Source organism: Micromys minutus (assembly GCF_963924665.1).
Source record: "Micromys minutus genome assembly, chromosome: X".
Lineage (NCBI taxonomy): Eukaryota > Metazoa > Chordata > Mammalia > Rodentia > Muridae > Micromys > Micromys minutus.
The window spans coordinates 126308479-126333014 of record NC_137970.1 but is presented as its reverse complement, the minus strand read 5'-3'; the positions used below and the strand labels follow the sequence as shown (position 1 = coordinate 126333014).

Genomic DNA, 24536 nt, shown 5'->3' with positions numbered 1-24536 from the left:
TTCCCAACATAATGGTCACGGACTCTAACCCTCTGAAACCATGTGTCCTAAGTTAATTAGGCTCTTTTATAAGTTGCCTTGGTCATGGTGTTTTATTACAGTAATACAAAAGAACACAAGACAACTGGTGTCAATCAAAATCAAGGATAGCATTTTTTTATCAGGTGTCATTTAACTGAGGCTGACCTGGAACTCTAGTCTCTACTACCCAAGTGTTGGGATTGCAGGGATGTATTATCATGCCCAACTTATGAAATCATTTCTGTATATGGGGGTCTCAGTATGTTGCTTAGACTGCCCTTGAAACCCTGGGCTGAGTGATTCTCCTTTTCAGTCTCCCAGGTAGCCAGGAGTACAGGCCACTTGCACTTTCATGTAAAATTTTTAACATAAAGCTGAACACATACATCCAAATTGTTTCATAAGGACTAAGAATGGAACTTAGTTGGCAGAGTTTGAGCCTAACATATACAAACCCCTTGGTTCCAACCCCAGACTGCATAAGAAGGGGCCTGATGATACAGGACTATAATATCAGCACTTGGAGGCAGAAGTAGGAGGATCAGAGGTTCAAGGTCATCTTCACTCATATGGTGAGTTTGAGGTCATCTTGGAATACATGACATCCTATCTCAAAAACAAACAAAACGCCCATATCCTAGTTAAGGCTTCTATTGCTTCAACAAAATACCATTATAAAAGCAACTTGGGAAGAAAAGGTTTTATTTGGCTTATACTTCTGGGTAACAGTTCATTACTGAAGGAAGTCAGGACTGGATCTCAAGCAGTATAGGAACCTGGAGGCAGGAGTTGATGTAGAGGCCATGTAGGGATGTTACTTACTAGCTTGTTCACTATGGCTTGCTCAGCCTGCCTTCTTTCTTTCTTTCTTTTTTTATTAGATACTTTCTGTATTTACATTTGAAATGTTATCCCCTTCCCCCCCATGCCCCTCCACTTGTCTTCACGAAGGTGCACTCCCTCCTAATCACTCTCTCCACCCCATTGCCTTGGCATTCCCCTATTTCAAAAACTTGCCCTCACTGGACCAAAGGCCTCTTTTCACATTGATGCCAGACACTGCTATCCTCTGCTACATATGCACCTGGAGCCATAGGTCTCTCCATGTGTGCTCAGTGGTTGGTGTTTTAGTCCATGGGAGTTGTGGAGGGTTTGTTGGTTGATAATTTTGTTCTTCCCATGAGGTTACGACCCCTTTCAGCTCCTTCAGTCCTTTCTTTAGCACCTTTATTGAGCTCCTCATATTCAGTCTGATGGTTAGCTGCAAGCATGCTCAGCTGTATCTATTATGAGTCTGGCTCAACCTGCTTTCATATATATATATATATATATATATATATATATATATATATATATATATATATATATGTGTGTGTGTGTGTGTGTGTGTATACATATATATGGTATATAAACTATTTATTAACAGCAAAGGCCCAGAGACTCATTTCTTCTTGGATACACCCACAGTAAGGCCCCTGGGGCCAGTGGTCTTGGTGTGCTGACCACGGACAAGAAGGCCCCAGAAGTGGCGCAGCCCCCTATGGGCTCAGATTTTCTTCAGGTCCTCACTCAGTTTGTTGTCTAGGCTGTTGGTCAAAACCTGGCTGTATTTCCATTCTTCCCATCTTTCTGTCTGTCCAAGAACCAGCCTGGGATCTTGTCCTGTCGTGGGTTCTGCATGATGGTGATCACATGATCCACCTCATCCTCGGTGAGTTCTCCAGCCCTCTCGGTGAGGTCAATGTCTGCTTTCCTCAACACCACATGGGTATATCTCTGCCCTACACCCTTAATGACAGTGATGTTGAAGGCTATTTTCCACCGATATTGTTGTTGAGTACTCACAAGATGTGCTGGAATTTCTCAGGGATCACTAGAGACATGGTAGTGGCACAAGCAGCGGCGTGTAGGCCTCCTGTGGAAGCTTTTTTATATTTTAGGTTGTGAGCCTCGACTTTAACAGCTGAGCCATCTCTCCAACCCGTCAGCCTGCTTTCTTATAGCACCCATGACCACCAGTTTAGGGATGGCACCATCCACAAAGGGCTGAGCTCTGCCTCATCATTTACTAATTAAGAACGTACCTTACAGCAGGATGTTATGGAGGCATTTTTCTCAACCAACTTTTTGTCCTTTTAGATAACTCTACCTTGTGTCAAGCTGACATAAAAGTACCCAGCATACTACACAACAAGAAAAAAGAAAAATTCCAATCCCCAAAGAAACAAAATCACAACATGTGCAGATACTCATCCCTAGAACAGGAAACAGGGCTTCTAGTTGGCATTTGCTGCTCCCCAGGAGTCTCTAAGCCTTATCTTGCCCAATGTGGACAGTTTCCAGTTATTCAGAAACAAGTGTATGTGTGTGAAATTTAATATTTTCACAATAGCAGTTACTTTACTTTTCTGCTTTTCATCATCAGGGCTTTGAAGATCGTCCTGTGGTGCTCCTTCAGCTCCCCTCTTTTTCATGACACCTGATCAGGTAGACAGGATTGTATCTAGGCTCAGTTAACTGAGAGAGGCAACTGGAAAAGGTCAGGAGGCAGGAGCTCAGAACACTAGAGTCAACAAGTTACCTTTAGTCCCTGTCATTTGGCAGAGGCCTTGTGACACACAGCCTTGTCTGGATTGTGCCCCTGTGACAGTCAGCAGACCCTCACTGCAGGGAAGACACAGAACTGTAATAGGGCTGGATGGGGTGAGAGTGGTGTGGGGAGATCCTCAAATTTTGGGGTGAAGGTTGACCCCAGTATTTCTTGGGTGCTTCACCTGGGCTGTGTCAGTTGTTTTAGGGAAGAAGACCTGGCAAGGTGATTTGCAGTGTCAGGTGCTCTGAAGACAGGACAGGGCCATGAGCTAGAGAACTGGCAGGCAGAAGCAAGGGAGGCCTGTCTGAAGAGGTAGTATGCCAGACCAGTTAATGGAAAGGGCTGAGTAGACATCTGGGCAAAGATGGTCAGTGCATGTGAAGGCTAGAGGGCAGGTGCAGAGGAGGTTGAAAAAGGGAAGGGAGTTGGAGAAAAGGGGGCCAGAGTCATCAGATTCCTACTCTGCCAAAGACTCCTACTCTCTGTCTCGGGAGCCACATAACTCCAGAGAAGGGAGAGATATGATGCAAAAGAGGAGGGGCAGGAGGTAAGGGTTGAAGCAAAGGGAGGCAGCTGGTGAAGACTTGGGTGTGCTGGCATCAATGTTTCAGGGGCTGGCAGGGACTAGGAAAAGAGACTGCTTCCTTCGTAGCAAATGTCCTGGATAATCTGTGGACATTATATTATAACAAGGAAGGCAGACACCTAGGCCTATGTATGGCAACACTTCTGGACAAAGTCACCGGTGGTGCAAAGGCCCTGGGGCCACTCACTGGGCTACCAGGGCACTGGAGCACCCAGTAGTCAGCAAGCATAACCGAAGAGTCAGACAGTGGTGGCCAGAACCCGGTAATTGCCTTACAAGGCTCCCTGCAGTACTGCGGCTACAGCCACTGCGTGCTCTGCTGCCCAGGGCTCGCGGGGCCGCGCGCGGAGGGGGCGGGACCGGCGGGGCGCGGGCGGGGGGCTCAGCGACACAACAGCTACTGCGCTAGGAGACATTGCGGCAGAGGCGGCGGCGGTGGCAGCAGCTGCAGGTCTGCAGCACCCCTGCTCTGGGGGCAAGCAGGCGAGCAGGGCGGGCAGGCTGGGGCGTACAGGGCCCAGGGCACCCTAGTTCCGCAGCCCACCCCCCCCACGCACACCTGTGACGCCCGGCGCGCCCCCCTGCCCGCACGCGCACGGCCCACGCAGCTCTGGACACAGGCGGCCGAGGTTGCGGAGTCCCCCACTCTGAGGCGGCAGGGCCCAAGCAGCGATAGGTGGCTGCGTGGGTGACTGTGGTCGTGACAGGTGGCTGCAAGCAGGGTCGCGGGTGCATTCAGCGGGTTGGTAGCCTACGGGGTGTGTGCTGGAGCTGAGTGAGCTATGGTGGAAAGTCTGGTGGGGGAGGGGCACGGGCCTTATGGGTGGAGGTGGGCCGGATGAACCAGGATGGGAGTGTATGGAGCCTTCTGGAAAATAGCCGGCAGTTCTGGCTCGATGTGTGGAAAAAGGGGGTGTCATAATGTTGGTGGCCAACACTACGTGTGCTCAGGATGCTGGGGCGGGGAGCACAGGCTGGCTGCAGCATACCTGGGTGGGAGGCCCACATGCAGTGGTCTGCCTCAGTGGGAGTGTGTGTGGCCCTGGCTATGGGGGAGGAGTAAGGCGTACTTGGGTTTGGGAGTGGGTGACTCCATTTTGAGTTGGGGACTATTTGGCTTGGTGGGCAAGGGAGCTGCACGTTGCCAAGGGGCCTCGCTCCATCCCCCATCTCCCCACCCCCAGACATGCTGCTGCTCAAGAAACAGACGGAGGACATCAGCAGTGTCTATGAGATCCGGGAGAAGCTGGGCTCGTGAGTGTGCATGCTGGGCTGTGGGCATAAGTGCTTGTGTATGTGGGGCATGTGCACATGTGAGAAAATGTGCGAAGGAGTTTGTAAATGGCGTGTATGTGGTATGAGTGTGAACATGGGGGTAAATTGTGAGGTATGCTGTTTTCTGTGTGGGAGGTGGTGTGTGAATGTGTCAGTGTAAGTGAACCTGTGTGAGGTGGTATGGAGATGTGTGTGTGCACACTTGTGGGTGTGTGTTAGGGTGGGTGGTATGGCCTGAGAACCTCCTCCATTTTGCTCTTCATCCTCTGCTCACTGGCACTTTCTCCTTCTTTTCTTGCCTTCCACCATGTGACTCTATGGCAGGGGTGCCTTCTCCGAGGTGATGCTGGCCCAGGAAAGGGGCTCTGCTCACCTTGTGGCCCTCAAGTGCATTCCCAAGAAAGCACTTCGGGGCAAGGAGGCCCTGGTGGAGAATGAGATCGCGGTACTCCGCAGGTGTGCCCACTTTCCCTTTGGGCTGGGGAGACCTGTAGCCACCCAGGCTGAATCTTCTGGACTCATTAGGCCTGGTTGCCAATCTGCAGGAGGGGCTTAGGCATCACTTCCCCTTTGAGTCTGCATGTCTCCATGGCAACATTAGAGGCACCCTATCCATCTGTGCATTATAAATGGCCGACAGAAGTATGCGTTCTAGAAAGGCCTGGGCTAGTCAGCGCAGGGGCTGGTAGGGAATAGGGGCCCAGGTGAAGGAAGAGAAGAGGGGCAGGCTCAGGACAGAGCTCTTCCAGATGAAGAGTTTCCTTTGATCCATTAGGAGCCTTTTCTATGTTTCAGGATTAGCCACCCCAACATTGTGGCTCTGGAGGACGTCCATGAGAGCCCTTCCCATCTCTATTTGGCCATGGAGCTGTAAGGAGGGTTGCTGGGGTGCTGGGCAGAAGGGTGCAATGTTCAAGTCTATCCCTAGTTCGGTTGACCTCCTGCCTTGTTCCTTCTACCTCCAGGGTAACAGGTGGTGAACTGTTTGACCGAATCATGGAGCGGGGCTCCTACACCGAGAAGGATGCTAGCCACCTTGTAGGGCAGGTCCTTGGTGCTGTCTCCTACCTTCATAGCCTGGGCATTGTGCACCGGGACCTCAAGGTGCCTGGCTGTGCCTCCACCCTTATCTTTGGACCCGAGTGTCATTTTTTTCAACATTCACTTCAATCTGGGTCTGAGGAAATTAAGGGTGCTGAGGCCCACCCTATCCCAATGCTCAAGCCATTCTCAGTATTAAAGGTCCTTTCCCTGGTCCCATGTGTCAACAGCCTGAAAACCTCCTCTATGCCACACCTTTTGAGGACTCCAAGATCATGGTCTCTGACTTTGGCCTGTCCAAAATACAAGCTGGCAACATGCTAGGCACAGCCTGTGGGACCCCAGGATATGTGGGTAAGAGAGAAGCACTCTAAGGTTCACTGTGGGGGAGGGAGCTGGTGACCCAGGGGATGCCAAGGCTCCAGGACCTGGGGTAGCTGCTGCCCGTGGCAGTCTACTCCTTGGGCTGAATAGGTATATCAGGTAGCCCTGAAGGGCACGCCATGTGTGCATGCCTATGCAGACATGTTTGTCTGTCTGTCTGCCTCTGGCCGCCAGCCCCAGAGCTCCTGGAGCAGAAACCCTACGGGAAGGCCGTAGATGTGTGGGCCCTGGGTGTCATCTCCTACATCCTGTGAGTGACCGCTGCGACGGCTCAACTCCTACCTGCCTGTCCCTGCTGGGTTGGGGAGGGGTGGACAACTGGGTGATTCATCTGTGGGTGCCAGGCTGTGTGGGTACCCCCCCTTCTATGATGAGAGCGATCCTGAACTCTTCAGCCAGATTCTGAGGGCCAGCTACGAGTTTGACTCCCCCTTTTGGGATGACATCTCAGAATCAGGTGAGTGCAAGGCTGGCCCTATCCCGGGGACTGACAAAGGGGACCAGGGACAGGGCAGACTGACCTCGCCCCTGCTCCAGCCAAAGACTTCATTCGGCACCTTCTGGAACGTGATCCCCAGAAGAGGTTCACCTGCCAACAGGCCTTACAGCATCTTTGGTGAGTGGGATGCCTGGCATGTGGCACAGGGGCAAGAGTAACACCTGTGCTGACTCCCAACCTTCCTCTAGGATCTCTGGGGATGCAGCCTTGGACAGAGACATCCTGGGTTCTGTCAGTGAGCAGATCCAGAAGAATTTTGCCAGGACCCACTGGAAGGTGAGTGTGGAGAGAGAGAGAGATTACCTGTTTAGGGGTGTAGCCACTAGTCTTGATGGTGGTCTTAGAATGGGTCTTGGTGCTGGGCCCAGCTTGGCCTGACCCTGCTCTTTTCCCACAGCGTGCATTCAATGCCACATCATTTCTACGTCACATCCGTAAGCTGGGACAGAGCCCAGAGGGTGAGGAGGCCTCCAGGCAGGGTATGACCCGTCACAGTCACCCAGGCCTTGGGACTAGCCAGTCCCCCAAGTGGTGACAAGCAGGTGTGTGTACCCTGCACCTTCTGGGAACTAGCTTCTTAGGGAGCCTAGAGGGTGGCAATGAACTAAGTGGGGTCTGGAGAGCCAAGGGCAGAGTGTCAGAGAAGGACAAGTTGGGCAGAGGGGTACATCAGGCCTCTTATGCTAGTAGGATAGGGGCAGGGCCCTATGGAGTCTCTATGAAAGGGAAGTGAAAGCTTGAATAAGATGTTGGGAAGGATCCAGGAAAGCTGGGCACCTCTTGAACCTGTCTTTCCCTGCTTCTTTCTCCTCCTCACCACCCCAGGTGGATACCAAGGAAGGCCAAGTGGACTGACTCCTAGCTTTTCTTTCCTCCATCCCTTTTTGGTCTCCTTCCCTAATCCTTGTCCCAGAACTGGCCTCTGCTAGAAAGTCTGAGACTGTGGGTGTGATGCATGGCACTGGGGTATGGGGCTTCCCCAGTATGTCCCCCAACCTCTATCCTTACCTATGGTTGAGGCTCCCTTCCCCATGTTGCTACCACCCTCTATGGAAACTGAGGAGGTGTTCAAAAGTGGATTTGGGGGCCATCCTTCCTGCACCTTGCACGCACATATGCATTGCGTGGCTGTTCTGTGCTTTGCTGACTGTGGGTGGTCCTGCTCGTGTTGTGACCCTTTAGTTCCTCCTCTTCCCAACCAATAAAGACAAACAGAACAATGCCTTGGTGCTGAACTGGGTGTGGGATGAACATGGAGTTGCGGACCACTTCAAGGAAGGACATGAAGGATGCAAGTTCGCTGCCAATGGGTCTACACTTGTTTTTGTGCTTTGCCTCTTGTACTTCTCCTTGCTGGGATCATGGCACAGGCAATCTGGATTGTTCAAGGACTTCCTGATTCTGACCCTCAGAGTACTGCCAACAAAAGGCTGCCTGGCTGCCTGGCTGCCTGGTTGCCCAGGGTGTGAGAGAAAATGGATACCACCAAGAAAACGGGCTGCCAGCAGGGGGCAATGGCAGGACGCACATACAATTCAACAGCAGCAGCAGTTTACTCCTGATTCCCCCATCTTGGGCTGGAAAGGGTTTGAAAGTGACCAGAGTTCGGAATTTTTCCTCCACTGGTGCTTCTAGTGTGATGGGTTATGGGCTGTCATCTGGTTCTAGTGGTCCTAGCCCCATTTATTACTAGTAGGCCAGGATTCCAGAAGCCTGTCTTGCTGGGCTCAGTCAGGAGTAGGCCTCAGCCAGAATTTTCTTCCTCCTCCCTTGCTCTAGCTTCCAGTGTGTGAGCTGGATGACAGAGTCTGATTGGGATGTGTGTGAGAAGTCTTATTTTGTCAAATTTTGAGTTCCAAAGGGAGGCACTGAGGCCCAAGATAGTGCTGGCCTGGATTTCTGGGGCAAAGGCTACTCTGGGTTTCAGGATTAAAGCCAGGAGGTCTGGAAGCAAGCAGACAGTTTTCTCTTCTATCCTCATGGTCACATCAGCCCATTCTGTGCTTCAGGCTTTGGGCCATGTATCCTTACACGATTGCCCAGTGTCCCGCTGTTACCCCTATGGGGTCAGTGGAGGGAAACCAGACATCTGGTACCAAAAATGGGTCTCAACATCTTGATTTACTCACATCCAGTGACCTGTCTTGAGACCTCACTTTCTTTTGGTCACCTTTTCCTGGCTACTCATTTGTTCCTTCAGTCACGTAGGACACCTATCCATTCTTAATTTTTTGATGCAGAACTGATTGAACTTCTACTCTGCAAAGGGGCTCTTGGTGGGTGAAGAGGGTAGTTTTATGGGAACAATATACACAGGAAAAGCATTCTAGCTACTCTGGCGGCATTAACATGAGCATCAGAGCCAGCCTTCCAGAAAGAATCAGCACTCAGTCCAGACCACCAGATCTTCCAGACTAAGCATAAGGCCATCTGGCCCCTTGATACAGATTGACCTTGACCAGATTGCAGTATGGCCCCACAGCCAGCAGGGGACGCCCAGACACATGTTTAGACATTTATGAGTCACTTCTTAATCCTTTAGTGCCAGGCAGCAGCTCAAATCCATTCCTTGCCCACCAAGGCTCCAGATCTTGCCCTAGATAAATTTGAGCTGGGGAGAGAGGTTCATCCTGCTCATTTTGGAGTAAAGTGCCAGGGACAGCCCTGGGTCATACAGAGGCAGTGTGTCTTTTATCTTTCCCAGATCTTCCCATTGTAGGAGGGCAGTTTGAGAGAGTTGGGCTTTAGGTCCCCTAGCAGAGGGATTGCCTGTTTCCGCTGTATATTACTGGAAGGCAGGGGTACTGAGACATCATTGCAGGTGCTGGTCAACAGAGGAAGGAGCCACACCAAAACCTGGAAGGGGTTTGCCTGTGAGCAAAGGTGCTACTGATGTGTTCTCCAAAAGCAGTTTGGGGTGAGAGCTGGCTGTAAAAGTCAAGTACTCAGGGTGGAGAGATTGCTCAGTGGTTAAGGGCACTCACTGCTCTTCCAGAGGTCCAGGGTTCAAATCTCAGGGTGGAGAGATTGCTCAGTGGTTAAGGGCACTCACTGCTCTTCCAGAGGACCAGGGTTCAAATCTTAGCACTCACACAGCAGCTCATAGCTGTGTAACTCCAAGATCTGACACTCACATAGACATACATGCAGGTAAAACACCAATGCACATAAAATAAAGGCAAATTCTTTTTTTCCAAAAATGTCAGGTAGTATAAAACAGGGGCTGAGCACAGTGTTTCAGGGACAGTCTCAAAATAACAACAAAACCTGCTCCTATATATAGCCCTACAAGTTGAGCTTCTTTGAAACCCCTGTCACTCACATTTGTATGAATTCTGTTTGGCCACGATCTGGTAAGGCAATGTTCTTTTATGACACACACAAGAGGTAGTCCCTGAATTTCTGCCTGTCCCTGAGTGCTGGAATTACAGGTGTACAATGTGGTGCTGGGACTAAACCCAGGATTTAGCACATGGTAGGCAGACATTCTACCAACCGAATCTCATACCCAACCTGAGATAGGAGCTCTTTAGGAGTTGGGTGGACAGCCTTGGCAACAGGTCTAGAGAAAGATTCAGCTAGAATGGCTTTGAGGGAGAGGTAGTGAGATCACTTTTAGATATGGTAAGTTAAAGATGCTTGAGAGATCTAAAAGTAGAGAAAAAATACAATTTATGCTTCACTCTTCTTTTAGCATATGTATCTAGAAAGCTAATATTTATGGAAGGCTTCTCTTGTAATAAAAAGGAAGCTGACAAGGATTGGGCACTTAACATTATACCAGCCTTTGGAAAGCTTAATGGGCATTCACTTAAAGCTCACTCGTGAATGAGGCAGCTGTTGTCATTATCATCGCCCTTGACATCAATGTGGGGAAACTGAGGAATATAAAAGCTGAGTAACTGAGCAAAGGATATACAGCTTGTGGCAGAGTGAGAATCTTAAAAACCATTCTCTCACCCTGAATCATCCTGTGTGAGGGACATAAGGATTGGGTAACAGAAGAAAATGATTTTGTGTAACTGTTAACATCCTCTGTGACTTCATGTGCCATTAAATAGAAACCCAGAAAATCTAATTGTGGTAGAAGTAGTGATAAGATCTGGGCCCTATAAGATCCCTCTAGAGTTTAGGTGAAGAATGGCCCAGAAGTGGAATAGGAATGGTGATTGGGACATGGGCACTTCTGGGTTCATATGAAGGACAAGGCACATGATACAGAGAACCTTTAACTGAAGTGGTACTCAGTAAAGGTGGGCTGTCAGGGGAAGGACAGGAGTGGGTCTGGGGAAGTCAAGAATGTGACCAAGAGCCCAGGAAAGAGCTAAGGATGAAGGTCCCTTGAACAGACAGTGACTGACTTGGCAACTTAGCCACAAGTTTCTTCCTGCCAGGCACATATGTCTAAAGGCTGTGTTGAAACCACATTCTCCAAGCAAGCTTAGCTTTAGCCAAGTCTCCTGTCTCCATACCTAACCCCAGGTGAGAACTTTATGTGTGGTAATGGAATCAGACTGAGGTTGTCAGACTTTCATGGCTAGAGCTTTCACAACTTGTGGAAGTTTCACCAACTTCCCAGCCCAACAAAACTACCTCTTTAAAGTACTTTTCAATATTTTCAACTCTATCTGACTATTCTGCTCAATATTAAAACCTCACCCTCAGGTCTTCTCCCTCACTATCTAAGGAGATTTTGATAGCTCCCCTTCCCTAGGGGCTGTATCTTACTTACCTTGAATGATCGTCTGAGCAGAAGCCCAAGTGCATTTTACCAGATTATTCTTGCAAAACTTTTATAAATATTTAAAAATCAATTTCTGTGTGGGAGTGTTTGCCAGCATGCATATCTGCACACCAGGTGCACACCTGGTGTTCTCAGAGGCCAGAAGAGGCCAGAAGAGGGCAAAAGATCCCTTGAACTAGAATTATAGATGGGTGTTAGCCATCATTTGGGCACTGAGAATTGATCCCAGCTCTTACAGAAGAACAGCAGCAGCCAGTGCTCTTAACCACTGAGCCATCTTCCCAGACTGTTTTTGCATTTTTTTTTTTTTTTTTTTTTTTTTTTTTTGGCATGCTGCTTTATCTACTTTTCAGTTCTGCATTTCAGGTTGGTCCAATGCTTTATTTTTAAAAAATGGTAGGGTTGACTTTGCCTTAAAATCCACTTTGTTGATATTAAATATAGCAAATACTACTTTTTGTTGATGTTTTCCTACTAGTTAAAAAATCCTTTTCCAAGATTAAATTTTTATAGGGCTGGAGAGATTGCTTAGCAGTTAAGAGAACTTGCCCTTGCAGAGGATGCAGGCTCAATTTCTAGCACCCATAGCTGATCCACAACAATTAGTAACTCCATTTCCAGAGGAGTCCTAGGCATGTATGTGGTGCACATACATACATGATGGCAAACTACTCATACACATAAATTGAAATAATTTTTTTAAAAAAGCTGAGTGTGGTAGTGCAGATCTTTAATCCCAGCCCCTGGGAGGCAGAGGTAGGCAGAACTCTGAAAGTTTAGGGCCAGCCTGGTCTACATAGGAGTTCTAGCCAACCAGGTCTATACATTGAGAGCCTTCTGAAAATAAAAATTAAATTTTATTGGGATAGAATTCACTCACACAGTATAAATTTCAATGGTTTAAAGTTTAAATTTTGGCTAGGCATGATGGCATAGGCTTGTAATTCTAGCACTCATCCTGGGATACATGAGATATTGCTTCACTCTCAGTCCCAATATTATGTACAGTTCAATGAGTTTCACAACAATCACTACTGTCTAATTACTACAAAAGGAAACCCCATACCCATTAGTAGTCACACCTCCCCAGTCCTTTAAGGGCATTTCATGGCTTTGGTTTGCACATCTTCGATGATCAATGATGTTACACATCTTTTCATGTATTTATTTGTGTGTGTGTGTGTGTGTGTGTGTGTGTGTGTGTGTATTTGAGACAGGGTCTTATGTCAGTCTAATGGCCCAAAACTTGTTACATGACTGAGCCTACCTAGCCTTGGACTTCTGGTCCTCTACTTGTTCATGTTTTTAATCATTTGTCTTTATGTTAATGAGTTCTTTATATTTTCTAGTTAGTAGATCCTTAGCAGATATGCAATTTGTAGGTTTTTTTCTCCCACTCCATGGGCTGTCTTTTCACTCTTTGATGCACAAATGTTTTAATCTTGTGATAAACTCCAATAGTTTTCTTTCATTTCCTGTGCTTGTGATGTATGTTGTCCGACTTTCCCTGAGGGAGATATGAACAAACGTCTGCTCATCTTGGATGAGGCACTGATGACAGACTAAAGAAAAGATTCCACCAACTGTAGCTCAACAAACTGCTGAGTTTACCGGTGTTTCTTACAGGATCACAGGTGAAGGGTTACTTACAGGAGCATGGGTGACTCAAAGACAGCTGTATCTCTGCAAAGCCCATCCCAGCATGGATGATGGATGACTCATGAAAGCTACATCTCTGGAGCTTCCTGCATAATTTTCTGGCAGCTCAGCCTACAGTTGTTTGCTGCTTCTCTAACTGTGGGGAAAGAATCTTGTAAGTTTTTGAGTTCTCAAACCCTTAGAAATTTATTTTACGGAACCTAATATGTTACATGAGCTTCTCTCCTTTCTTTGGGAGGTAATATTTCAGTTTGGAGGACATAGCTATACAGTAATGTCATATATGAACTACTGTCTAATTCTGATCACAAAGTTAATGCTCATATTTTCTTATATGTGGTAGTATTACTATTTTGAGAATATATGGATAAACACATATTCACTCCAAATAAGGCACCAACAGGTGGAAGGAATTATTCCACCAATGGGGCAATGTAAGTTTAATTGGGGTTACTTACAGGAGAATAGGTGAGGGGTTACCTACAAGGATTATGGGTAACTTGCCAGCAGCTACACTAATGAAGAATGTTTCCTCCTTTAGAAATTGTGAGACTTTTATATATCTTCAAAGAAGATCCCCACTTCTAAGAGGGAATTGTTGGGGGGCTAATCTAGAGACTTTCTTGCTGTAATCACAGCTGCTATGATTTCAATATGGTAACACCACATCTTGTTGAGGCCATCACCCCAAAACAGTAGTTTTTAGAAAAGATGTATTTATTTTATGTATATGAGTACACTGTAGCTGTCTTCAGACACATCAGAAAAAGGCATCAGATCTCATTACAGATGGTTGTGAACCATCATGTGGTTGCTGGGAATTGAACTCAGGACCTCTGGAAGAGCAGTCAGTGCTGTGAACCACTGAGCCATCTCCCCAGCCCTTACATATATTCTGAGTTGACTTTTGTATATCACTTGATGTTAGGGCCCAGTTTCTTATTTATGTGTGTGCATACATACACATGCATGTACATGTGTACATATGTTGTGTGACACTTTTTCCTTGGTATACATGAACAAATGTCTACTCACCCAAGACAAGAAATTGCTGACAGACCAAAGCAAAAGTTCAACTTGCTACTTTCTCAATTTGAATATCTTTGTCTTTAAACAGTGAATGTGAAGTATCTATGAGTGGATCTCTTTGTGTTTGCTATGATTGGGATATAGTTTAATTGTGTCCCCCTCAAAGGTTTATGTGATGAAAGACTTGGATTCCAGGGTGGCAGGACTGGATGGTGGTAGAGCCCTTAAGAAATGGGGCCTGCTAGAAGTCCTTGGGTCATTTGGGGTGTGTTTCTGGGAAGTAGTTCTGTGTGACCCCTTGAAATCTAGCATAGGCTGTTATAAAAATTAAAAAGGTTAGCACCCATAGTCTCTCTGTTTCTGATTTGATATGCGATAGTCACTTGTGCTATTGCTATCTCTGCTCTGAGTCAATGCAGCTCAGTGGTGGCCCTTGCCTCAGAGTCTTCTTTATGTTTTTTCTACTTTAAATTTTTAAAACTGTGACCTAAATTCACCTCTTTGCTTCATTATTAACCTCTGCAAGGTATGTCTTTATAGCAAAACATTAACTTATACCCAGTTTTTCTTAGTAGGGTTTATTGAGTTTTTTCATCTGATTTTTTAAAATAAAACTTAGTAGTTTTTCAAATATTTATTCTGCTCATGTAGTATAGTTCAATAGAAAACACTCCTTCCAAGAGGACTAAGATAACTTGGAAGGCTCAGGAAGTTCACAAAACGTAGAAGGCTTAGGAAGCTCTTGAAATAAAATTCATGAGGCTCCTCCCCAAGATTAGATAAGCAGTGATCAATTTCTCCACTCCTCAACACTTTTGATTTTTGTTCTGTTTTGTCTGATACAGGGTTCTCTGTGTAGCCCTGGATGTCCTGTCCTGTAACTCCCTCTGTAGACCAGCCTGGCCTTCAACTCAGAGATATATCTGTCTCTCTGCTTTCTGTGTACTAGGATTAAAAGCATGTGTCATCACCATCCAGCCAAGGATTTATTTTGTTGTTTTGTGTGTGTGTGTGTGTGTATGGGCCTGAGTATATATATGTGTACCATGTGCATAAAATGCCCCATAGAGGCCAGAAGGGTGCATTGAATTCCTGGGAACAAAATTACAGGTTGTTGTGAGTTCCCTGATGTAGGTGCTGGGAACTTAACCCAGGTCCTGTGCAAGAGTTACCTACCCACTGACATCTCTCCAGCTTCAGCAGCAAACAGTGTCTGAGTAGAGACTCTCTAGTAGGCCAAGTAGCCTGCAACTTGTTCAGGGAGCTCTTGTAAGTAACCTGTCACCAATGTCCCTTTAAGTTACCTCCAATAAGCTCATTGGTTTACTAAGCTAGAGTTGGGTAAACTGTTTATTTGATATGTTGTCAGGGGATGAATACATGTTTATTCCCATCTCTCCTAGGAAGAGTCATCAGTAGCTTGTTTCTCTTTCTTATTCTTTATATCTCCAGTTATACACCTTGGATGCTTAATGCTGTCCCATGAGTCATGTTACACTTTCTACTTATTCCAGTGTTTCTATTTCTTTATTTCTCTCTTGACTTCTGCATTAATGGAGGTTTTTTCTTCATCATTCGTGTTTTCTTCCTCTAGTCTGGAATTAGTGTATTCTGTATTCTCTCTAGAAGTTGTCTTAGAAAACTCGTGAGTGGTCCATTGCAGAAGGAGTTGGGAAGTTAACGTCATGCTATACAAAGGCAAAGCAGCTGAAAATGAAGCACTCATCCAAATCCATCAATCATCCTCATTAGGTTGGAGTGGGGGGAAGGCACACATAGGAACCCAAGGAACTTCTGTTCCATTCAGAACGATTGAAGATGTGGTCCACAGAAATTGTGCAATTGCAAAGGCCCAGAGTAGAAAGACCAGACAATTAAAATTTGCAGTTTTGTGTGCTCTTGGGAGCTTTTTCTTTATAAGCTTCATAGGGCTCCCACAAAGAACAAGCTCATGCTTCTAGCAGGGGAAGAGAAACTAGGTATTCTATTCTTTTTTTAAAAAAGATTTATTTATTTATTATATATAAGTACACTATAGCTGTCTTCAGACACACCAGAAGAGGGCATCAGATCCCATTACAGATGGTTGTGAGCCACCATGTGGTTGCTGGGATTTGAACTCAGGACCTCTGGAAGAGCAGTCAGTGCTCTTAACTGCCGAGTCATTTCTCCAGCCCCAGGCATTCTGTTCTTAACAAGCCCTGTCCTCAAAAAAAAAAAAAAAAAAAAAAAAAAAATCTGCTGAGGCAAGGTCTACCTGTATTGTGGGTGAATGGGGAAGGGAATCCTCTGTGGTTATCCTGCCTCATCTTTGGGGAAACAGAATCTGAGACGCACAGGCCAGAGGCATGGACTCCCCAAAAGTGAGCACTATAAAACTTGGCCTCTCCCTGCCACTTCACTACTATACTACAGGAGATTTGTAGTGATTCCTTTCTCCTGGTAATCAGGGGGTGCTATTTTTCTTTTCATTCAACTTTGACCCAAATCTAAATTAAAGATAAGTATGCATACTCACTTGTTTCTATATGGATATTTTTCAAGGTCATCTACTGCATCTGTTTGCTGCTGTCATAAATTACCATAAATTTAGTGACTTAGAGCAACACTTTGTCTACTGTGGTGGTAGTACTTCCTTGTCACTCTGGAGAAATTCAAAGGTATCCTCGGTCTCACAGTGAACTAAGTAAATTTGAAGCCAGGTAGGGTTACATTTGACTAAGCCAGAGAGAGTGGGGGAGGAACAAGAAAAATTTCACAGTTTTAACAGGTATGGGAGGCTACATTCCTGCAGAGGCTCCTGGTCCCAGGTGGTGCCCCCAGGCAGTTTTGAGCTGGTTGTCCTCACTGGTGACTTTTTTTCCCCCTCCTTTTGTCTCAGAGCCTTTCTCTTATTTTCTTATCAGCTCAGCCATTTGGCCACAGGATTTTAAATTTCACCCACATTTCAGGTATGTCCTGGAACCCTGAAATGAGACCAGAAATCAATCTTCTCTCTCTACAAGCATACTGCCTCATGCATTCCTAGTGCTAACTGGAAACCTCACTAAAGCAACCAAGCCTCCATCACATTCTCCTCTATACATCCTCCCTGCTCACCCTCTGCGCTTCCCTTCTGCTTTATATCTAAGCTTTGAAAACACAGCTTTCATGCATGAGGAAGGTACTAGCAGTTTTGAGTGGAGCCATACCTGAAACTTAGATATGTAGGTTTTACCTAACATTTCTAATGGGCCAGTGAAGTCTTAGGGCTCTCCCTACACTTTGTCTCTTCCACACTGTGATACACATAGCCCATGTTTTTTTTTTTTTCTGAAGTCCTAGGCACCCTCAGCAAAATATACAGGTCACCAACTTTGACTCACAGCTTGGGGGTCACTTGCAACTTTATAAATGATCTGAGGTATTTGATTCCCTATTCTATTTGTGGTACTGGCCAGACATTTTTCACATTCCCCTCTGGAAATTCAGCTGCAAACATGCAGCTTCTTCATGTCTGGCTCATTGTTGTACCTAGCTCCCTGAAGTGTGTGCTAGAATAGGAGTTCAAATGGGTTGAGAGAGACCTGGTAGCCAAAAGGCAGTGTTTACAGATGGGGAACGATGGATGGATGGATCGGTGAGGGGCAGGCTTCCCTTTCCTTTCCCTCCCTTCCCCAAGGAGTCCAATTTCCTTTCCCTCCCTTCCCCAAGGAGCCCAAGAAGCAGCAACCGCTCTGTTCAGTACCTTAAATAAACTGTTTATTCAGGAGGAACAATTAATGAAAGTGATTTTGATGTGAATTACAAAACCAAAGAAGCACAACTTTTTCCAGGCTCAAAGACTAGATGGTACTGCTGTCATAGGTACTGCCAGCTCCAGGCTGAGTATGTGAGTAGGCTAGTGTGCATGTGTGAACACACACACACACAGTCTACAACGGGGTGTGGACTGCAATGAATGACCATGTGTGTCTGCAGCTTGGCCCCTTCCCTGCCCCCCAAACCAACAGTGGCTGTGTGAGACACACAGCAGCAAAATTGAGGCCTTCATCTTTCCCTCCCTCCCCCTCAGCTCTCGCTCTGAGACCCCATCTCCTCCGGTGGCAGTTTGACCACCCTCAGTCACAAAGAGTCTCAGTGATCCTCTCAAGACATCTGGGGGAGGAGGAAAGAAACAGTCAGGGCACCAGATGTGTGGCTGGGATCTCGCCCATTGGCTTCCAGGCCCATGCCCTCCCATGTGACACTGCCCAGCAAAAAGCCACCCAGAGAGGCTGTCCCTGTGGATGTGTGTCTCTGGGTCCACACCCCACAGCTCCAAGAGGTCTAAGCCTTAGAAGCAGGAAGGATTCTACACTAGTCAAAGTGGTCAGGTCTGTTCCCACAGGTGGACATTTAGGGACAGGTATGGAAACAAGAGCAGGTTCTTGTGGCAAAGTATGAAACAGCAAGAAGAGCCAGGGCCTGGGCAGCAATCTGGAATGTTCGCTTGGATAGGAAGCCCCACTCCCACCCTGAAAAAATAAAGTAACAGTCACAGAAGAGGCAGGTTCTGGAGCATGGTCCCGCCCTGGAGCGGTGCGGGTTAGGCCCGTAGCCACGGGCCCACCCATAGGCACGTGTAATAGAATCTGGGGCTTGCCTTGAGTGGGTAGGGCAAGTTTCTGCCTTGCTCCACCATCCCCACATGAGGTATTGAGCTTTCCCTCCCCCCCTTCCCTTTTCCCCTCTCCCTGATTATTGTGGCTGCATCCCATCCCTGCTAATACTAGGGGTTATAAGTAGGGACCAGCCCAGCAGCTCCATACAGCTCTATGTGGGGTCCAGCTCAAAGACCCCATCGCTGGTAGGAGTAGTAAAGAAGGAAGGTGGGTCTGAGACAGTGGACTCTGGCCCCCCACTGCCCCGCCCCCCAGAGCGCTTCTCCCCCAGGCGCAGGCTGCGTTCAAAGTCTAGCAGCTGCCCCATAAAGTTGAAGTTAGGTGAGATGTTAGATTTCTTCCGCTTGACCAAGTCGTAGGCATCGTTGAGTGAGAGGTGAAGCTTCTGCATGAGGTAGGCCACGGTGACAGTGACAGAGCGGCTGACCCCTGCCAGACAGTGGACGAGCACTCCACAATTCTGCGACAAGGCCTCATCTAGGTAGAACAGGGGAGAACAGAAACACCCCCTAAGGGTCAACATGAGTGAGGCCAAAGCTAAGTAAATTCTGGGGTCATCATCATCACCGCCTCCCCACCCTGCTTAGAACATATCTGAGAGGCCTCTCTGGCAGCTGACCTGAACTCTACCCCCACCTCCCCAAGTGTCACGTGGGCTCTGGGAATGCAGAGTAAGGAGGAGTCCAGGAAGCAGTCTGGTGGGTGGAGAGAGTGGAGGAGGGGTGGGGAAAGTAGGGAGGACTCACCAATGAATGCAATGGCCTCCGGAAAGAACTGGGACAGATTCTGGCTCCAGTGGTCAGAGATGGGGATCTGCTTGTAGTGGAAGTCACCATTCTTCTCAAAGAGGTTAGGAAGGTTGGGGGTGACATTGAGGATATAGCGGATGCCAAGCTTGGCCAGGCTCTCTAAATTGGCTGAATCTCGAGCACTGCCTAGGTAGAGATTAGGCAGGATCTGGACTGGGAAGGGTGGTAGCAGCCCAGCTGGAGGGGAGGTGGTGCTCTCAGAATCTAGGCCACAGCTCAAGGTATCACGGTCAGCCTCAGATTCTACATCAGACAAATCAGAGCTCAAGCACAGGCCACCTAGCCCCACCACAGGCACTGGGCTAGACATTGAGCCCAGGCCTGAGCCAGCACGACCACTGAAGCTGGTTTCACACAGGTGAGGACACTCTGCCTGGAATTTGCTGAAGCCACCTGTCAGGAAAGAAGGGTGAGGTCTTATTAATATAGCCTCTGGGCAGCCGAGCATCCCTAGGTAGGGAGCTGACCCTACATAGCTCCCTGGGTTGGGGGTTGCAGATATTGCCAAAGGGAACACGCAAGCCAGCAGATTCGTGTAAACTAGAGCATTACACGTGCTGTGCTATGGCCACCCATCCACCCTCACTCAGCACTTGTGACTTTTTCTTTGCATAGTAAGTGCCCAATGCAGCCCTTAGTCCCGGGGCAGTATTCTGTGAACCAGGTTGTTTCAGATCTATTCTCCCATTTTGCAGACCTATAAATGGGCTTGGAGGGATGAAGGACTTGCCCAAGGTCACGCTCAGCTCTGCCTCCCCAAAAGTTGTCTGGCAGGTTATCAGGAGGCAGGCTCTTATCCTACATTTTAGACAAAGTAAGATTGAGTTCGCTGACGGATAAAGAAATTATGAAACCCCCTTGGAAAGGACCTTTTCTCCTAACCTGAGGCCTCTCCCTCTCTCAGACCACTGACCCTCACTTACCCTGTAGGTAGTATGCTGGGTAGCCTTCATCCCGCAGTTTCTGGAGTAGAATGCCCAGCACCGAGTCAGCATCCCACTCTTCAGTTTCCACTCCGGCCTCCGCTCCGGCCTCAGCTCCCGCTCCGGCCTCAGCCCCAGCTCCGGCCTCCGCCTCAGCCTCCGCTGCTTCACGCTGGCACTGGTCACTTCCCTGGTCGTAGAGGAGCACAGGGGCCGGTGGGGGAGGCTGCAGCGGTGGCCCAGGCAAGAGCGACCGCACAGACATGCTCCCCCTCCGCAGGCGGCGCAGCATCAGCGAGGGCAGGGCCACGCTCAGCGCCCCGCAGATGTGCGCCGACTCATACAGCTCCCGGCTGCGGCAGTCCAGGAGCAGAAGCTGTGGGCGCGGGGACGACAGCTCCTGACGCAGCCACAGGCATGACCGACTCAGACTCTCCATGGTCGCGCACCGTCCTGCACGTCGGGCAGCGGGTGCTGTGGAGAGAGGCAAGGCGCAGAGTGAGGGCAAGTTAGTCTCTACTCCCGCAGCGTGGACCAGGCTACGGAGGCGGGAAGTCAACCCCTGTCCTGAGGGCAGGAGCTCAGTGTCCCCGCAGGGACATTCCTCTACCGCCTGCTTCTCTCCGCGCTCCACCCACAGTGAGAACACCAAGGAAGGCGCCCCCAGGAAAAAGACCGGAGGCTGCCGCCACTTGGGCGCTGCTCCCTGCCCCGCTTAGATGGAGTTTCCAAGAGACATACCCCAGAAGATAGCTGGGCGTCTAGCGACCTCTTGAATGAAAGCGTTCTCTGAGGTGCTAAGAAGAGTAAAACCAGTTCCCTCCACACCCCTTTTCTGACTTTCTCATTTACTCCGATCTCCATCACTCCCGAAGTTCGATTTTGGATGTGTAGAGAAGTTGGGTTCAAGGCCCGGCTCTCCTCTATGTCCCGGAAGACCCAGAGAATAAGAGGGTCACCGAGGTGATAAGCCTTGGCGAGTCCATAAGAGCTGACTCGGCCCCACTCCTACCCACCCCAGGAGAGAACAAAAGGAGAGACCTGGAGCGAGATCCAGAGGCAGGCAGCCAAACGCGGACGTCCTGGCCACAGCTAGTGCCACGGCAGGGCGTAGGTATCGTTCATGGAGACGGAGTCCCCGGGCTCCGGCGATCGGAGAGGGCGGGGTGGTGGAGCAGGCTCGCACGTGGAAGCCAAGCCTCGCGCCACTCGTGCGCTGGCCGCTTCCTGGCAGCCGGATCCAGATTCCACCTTGGAAGGCGCTGCCTTCGGACCGACTAAGTAGCCCCTCAAAGGGGCGGGACGGGGCGGGGCGGGGCGGGGCGGTGGGACGGGCTCAGGGGCAGGCGAGCCAACCAGCGCTAACTAATAGCCTGGTGGGAGTTGCAAACCGCAGGCTGAGCTAGGACTTCTACCCAGGCGGGACAGGGTCGGGGCAGAGGCCAAGGGCAGGTCGGGGGCCCAGCAGGGGACATGTTGCAGTTGCCCCTGCTTGGCGCCAGTCTGGTCCCTGGAAGCAGGAAGAGGGGTGGGGACAAAAGCCCAGAGCCCCAGAACCAGAAACTGTCTCAAACAACTCAATAATCCTGAACTATCTGGAACTAGATGGCCCCCATCTGTATAATGGGCTAATCAGAGCCCTCTAAAGTGTTCTACTGTGAGATGCCATTAAAAATCTGAAGGCACAAGGCAGCTCCTGGGTGCGCTATTCCCATCTGGGCTTCATTTGTACAGCCCTAGCTGAAGGTACGTAGGAATTCTGAGCACTGAACTCTAAACTGAGACACTGTGCTCTTATCAGATGGAGGCGGGCGCTTCCCCATAGTCTCTTTCCTATAATCCCCTGGATGGATCCACGTGGCAGGAAGTCGTTTTACTGCAATATGTCCCCATCCCCATGTTCCTTCTGGCTTTTCCAGTGGTCATGACTATACAAGTTACTGTCCCCGTTTCTGAAACTTCAGCTTGTCTCCACCCTGCCTCATTCCAGAGAACCATTCAGTCTATGAAGGCTGATGGCCTCCGACCAGCCCACCAGACAGGTGATGAACAGGAAAGACACACAAAGGCTCTCCTTGCCTGGGTCTTCCAGCCCAGGAGGACACACTAACAATAAGCAAAGGCACTGGGCTAGATATCGGGGTGATAAGTGCTGACAATGAAAGGAGAGTCAGGGGAGGCTTCTAAAAAAGCCCCATCTGGCCATGTGTCCTTTCTCTGCTAAAAGCTCAAGAAAAGCAAATAACAGTGTTAAAGGAAAACACACAACAGATAAGATAAAGCTCGCACAAAATAATCAAAGGGTTAAGACCCCGTAGATAAATGAGTAAGGAACTCAAGGACTCCAGACTCTGCCCGAAGGAAGGAATGTGATGGGGTAAGAATATTTGGGGAAAGGTTGAAGCTCAGGCATGGAAGGGAAGCCAATTCAAAAAAAAAAAAAAAAAAAAAAAAAAAAAAGGAAATATTTCCCAGTCACTACATTAGTAGAATGTTCTCAAAATGAGAACACCAAGAGTTGGCACAGTTGCTGTGACTCATGTGTGCTGTTCTTATCCTAGGGGGGATTTTGTTTTGGTGGCACCCTTTTGGAAATAGGGGGTGGTGGTGCACACCTTTAATATCAGCAGAGGTACTCGGATCTCTTGTAAGTTTGAGACCAGCCTGGTCTACAGAGCTAGTTCCAGGAGAACTGGGGCTACACAAAGAAACCCTGTCTCAACAACACAAAACAACAACCCCTTTCTCTACCACTGTAGTATACCACTAAGCTCAGAATATTGAGCCCTGCCTCATCATATTCCTGTTTCTAAGATGATCCAATGTTGATATTCAAGGGTTCTGGGCAAATGGGGCCTCATGGACATAGTCCAACCCAGGTCTCCTCTGCTGACTGCTTATGCCCCAGCACCTATATATGCTCCATTGGTATCATAGGCAAACCTGTAAGCTTCATTCTCTTTCAGTGGCCTCAAAGAAGCAGCTCTGTAGCAGGGCTCATTTCATTCTTCTCAACCTTTTCCTCCTCCCTTAGTCCCACAGTGTCAAAAGTGAACATCTGGTGCTGCCTAGCATGGATATCTAGACTGGGTCCTTCCTCCATACCCCACTGTACTTGTAGGTAAGGCCTTGGGTAGGGCAGAGGTTGAAGACAACAAAGAAATTCTGCAACATGTCACACTTGTAAGTTGGCCTGACTGGGGCTTGATTATGTTGTGGACAGGGTAGTGGCGGCATGAGGCACAGATGCAGACAGCCAAAGAGACAGTATCCCACCCTCCGAGTCCTGGAGGCTCTGTGCTTGGAGGAAGAATCTCCAACCGGAGGAAAATTTTGGTAGTCCCAGAAATCTAGGTGCGCTCTCAGGAGTAGATTTTCTAGAGGAAGTGGTAGGAACTGCCAAGGGGATGAGCATGGGAGAGAGGCACCTCCCCATGAAGGAAAGGGAAGCCTAGGCGTTGACAAACAGCTCTACTGTCCACACCTGAAGAGTACTTTCCCTACACCCAGTTTTAGGCGCCTGCTGGCAAGGCCACAACCCTAGGAGGATGACTGATGCCCAGTCTCCAAAGTCAGTACTAAGTGCCCAATGGCTGCCTCACCGCAGTGCCAGCAAACAGGACAAATGGGAACCTGTTGCCACCCCCGCACTGCAGGGTTCGGTGCAGCCAAGCTCCCCCTTCCCCCACTAACCGCCCCTCCCGCAGCCTCTGCCTGAGCACTGGCCCCGCCCCTCCCACTTCTCACTTCTCCAGCGGTCAGGATTTGGGGAGGCCGCTGCACTTGGGGCACTCCCCGCCCCCCTTTGGCCCGTGGAGTCAGGCGACGCACTCACCACTCCCTGCAGATTGGGCGCTGAGCCCACTGTCGTCCCGGCTGGGAACCCCAAGGCTTCCGACCTGGCCTGGCCAACGACCCCCCCCCCAGGCCCACTGCGTGCTGTGGGCACTCTCAGGTCTCCCTCCCCGCCCCCCACCCCCGAGATGACCGAGAGCGGCACTGATCGCAGCAAAATGCAGGATTCCTGCCTGTCCCCAGCCCCGTGGCAGGATTTCGGTTGTCGCTGCCTGGTCACATGGCCCGGAGCACAACTCCCAGAGACATCGTTTCTACCAAAATCCAGTGTCTTTTCCACAAAACCCACTTTCTGCTGGGAATGGCTTTATCATTTTCCTAGTAGGGCTCCTCGCGGGACTGGGAGTTTCTTCAAGGCAGGAAGGAGCATGTGTCCTGTCCCAAGCGGGCCCTAGACCCCCAGTGAGGTCTTGGTACACGCACAGAAAAAATGCTCATTAACAAAGAAGGTATGAATGAATGAATGAAACCAATC

General features: G+C 48.9%; 2 protein-coding genes and 1 pseudogene across 3 annotated transcripts; 1 reads left to right on the top strand and 2 right to left on the bottom strand.

Annotated features, from left to right (window-relative positions):
* Positions 1–1462: 1462 nt before the first annotated feature.
* On the bottom strand, positions 1463–1904 carry LOC308414652 (small ribosomal subunit protein uS13-like; annotated as a pseudogene). The gene has a single exon. The product of its transcript is annotated as a small ribosomal subunit protein uS13-like (transcript).
* Positions 1905–4386: 2482 nt separating this feature from the next.
* PNCK (pregnancy up-regulated nonubiquitous CaM kinase) lies at positions 4387–7557 on the top strand (the record flags this gene model as incomplete). Its single annotated transcript, XM_080910723.1, has 11 exons — positions 4387–4454; positions 4800–4931; positions 5271–5345; positions 5441–5579; positions 5747–5870; positions 6075–6150; positions 6245–6357; positions 6438–6516; positions 6588–6675; positions 6797–6941; positions 7225–7557. The coding sequence occupies 10 exons, from the start codon at positions 4387–4389 to the stop codon at positions 6932–6934; spliced, it is 1032 nt and encodes a 343-aa protein (XP_080766849.1). The 3' UTR covers positions 6935–6941; positions 7225–7557.
* An 11068-nt stretch (positions 7558–18625) lies between these two features.
* On the bottom strand, positions 18626–21445 carry DUSP9 (dual specificity phosphatase 9; the record flags this gene model as incomplete). The annotated part of the gene is made up of 4 exons (XM_080910942.1): positions 21248–21445; positions 20207–20680; positions 19221–19676; positions 18626–18951 (listed from the first exon to the last, which is right to left on the bottom strand). The coding sequence occupies exons 2-4, from the start codon at positions 20643–20645 to the stop codon at positions 18626–18628; spliced, it is 1221 nt and encodes a 406-aa protein (XP_080767068.1). The 5' UTR covers positions 20646–20680; positions 21248–21445.
* Between the last annotated feature and the right edge of the window lie 3091 nt (positions 21446–24536).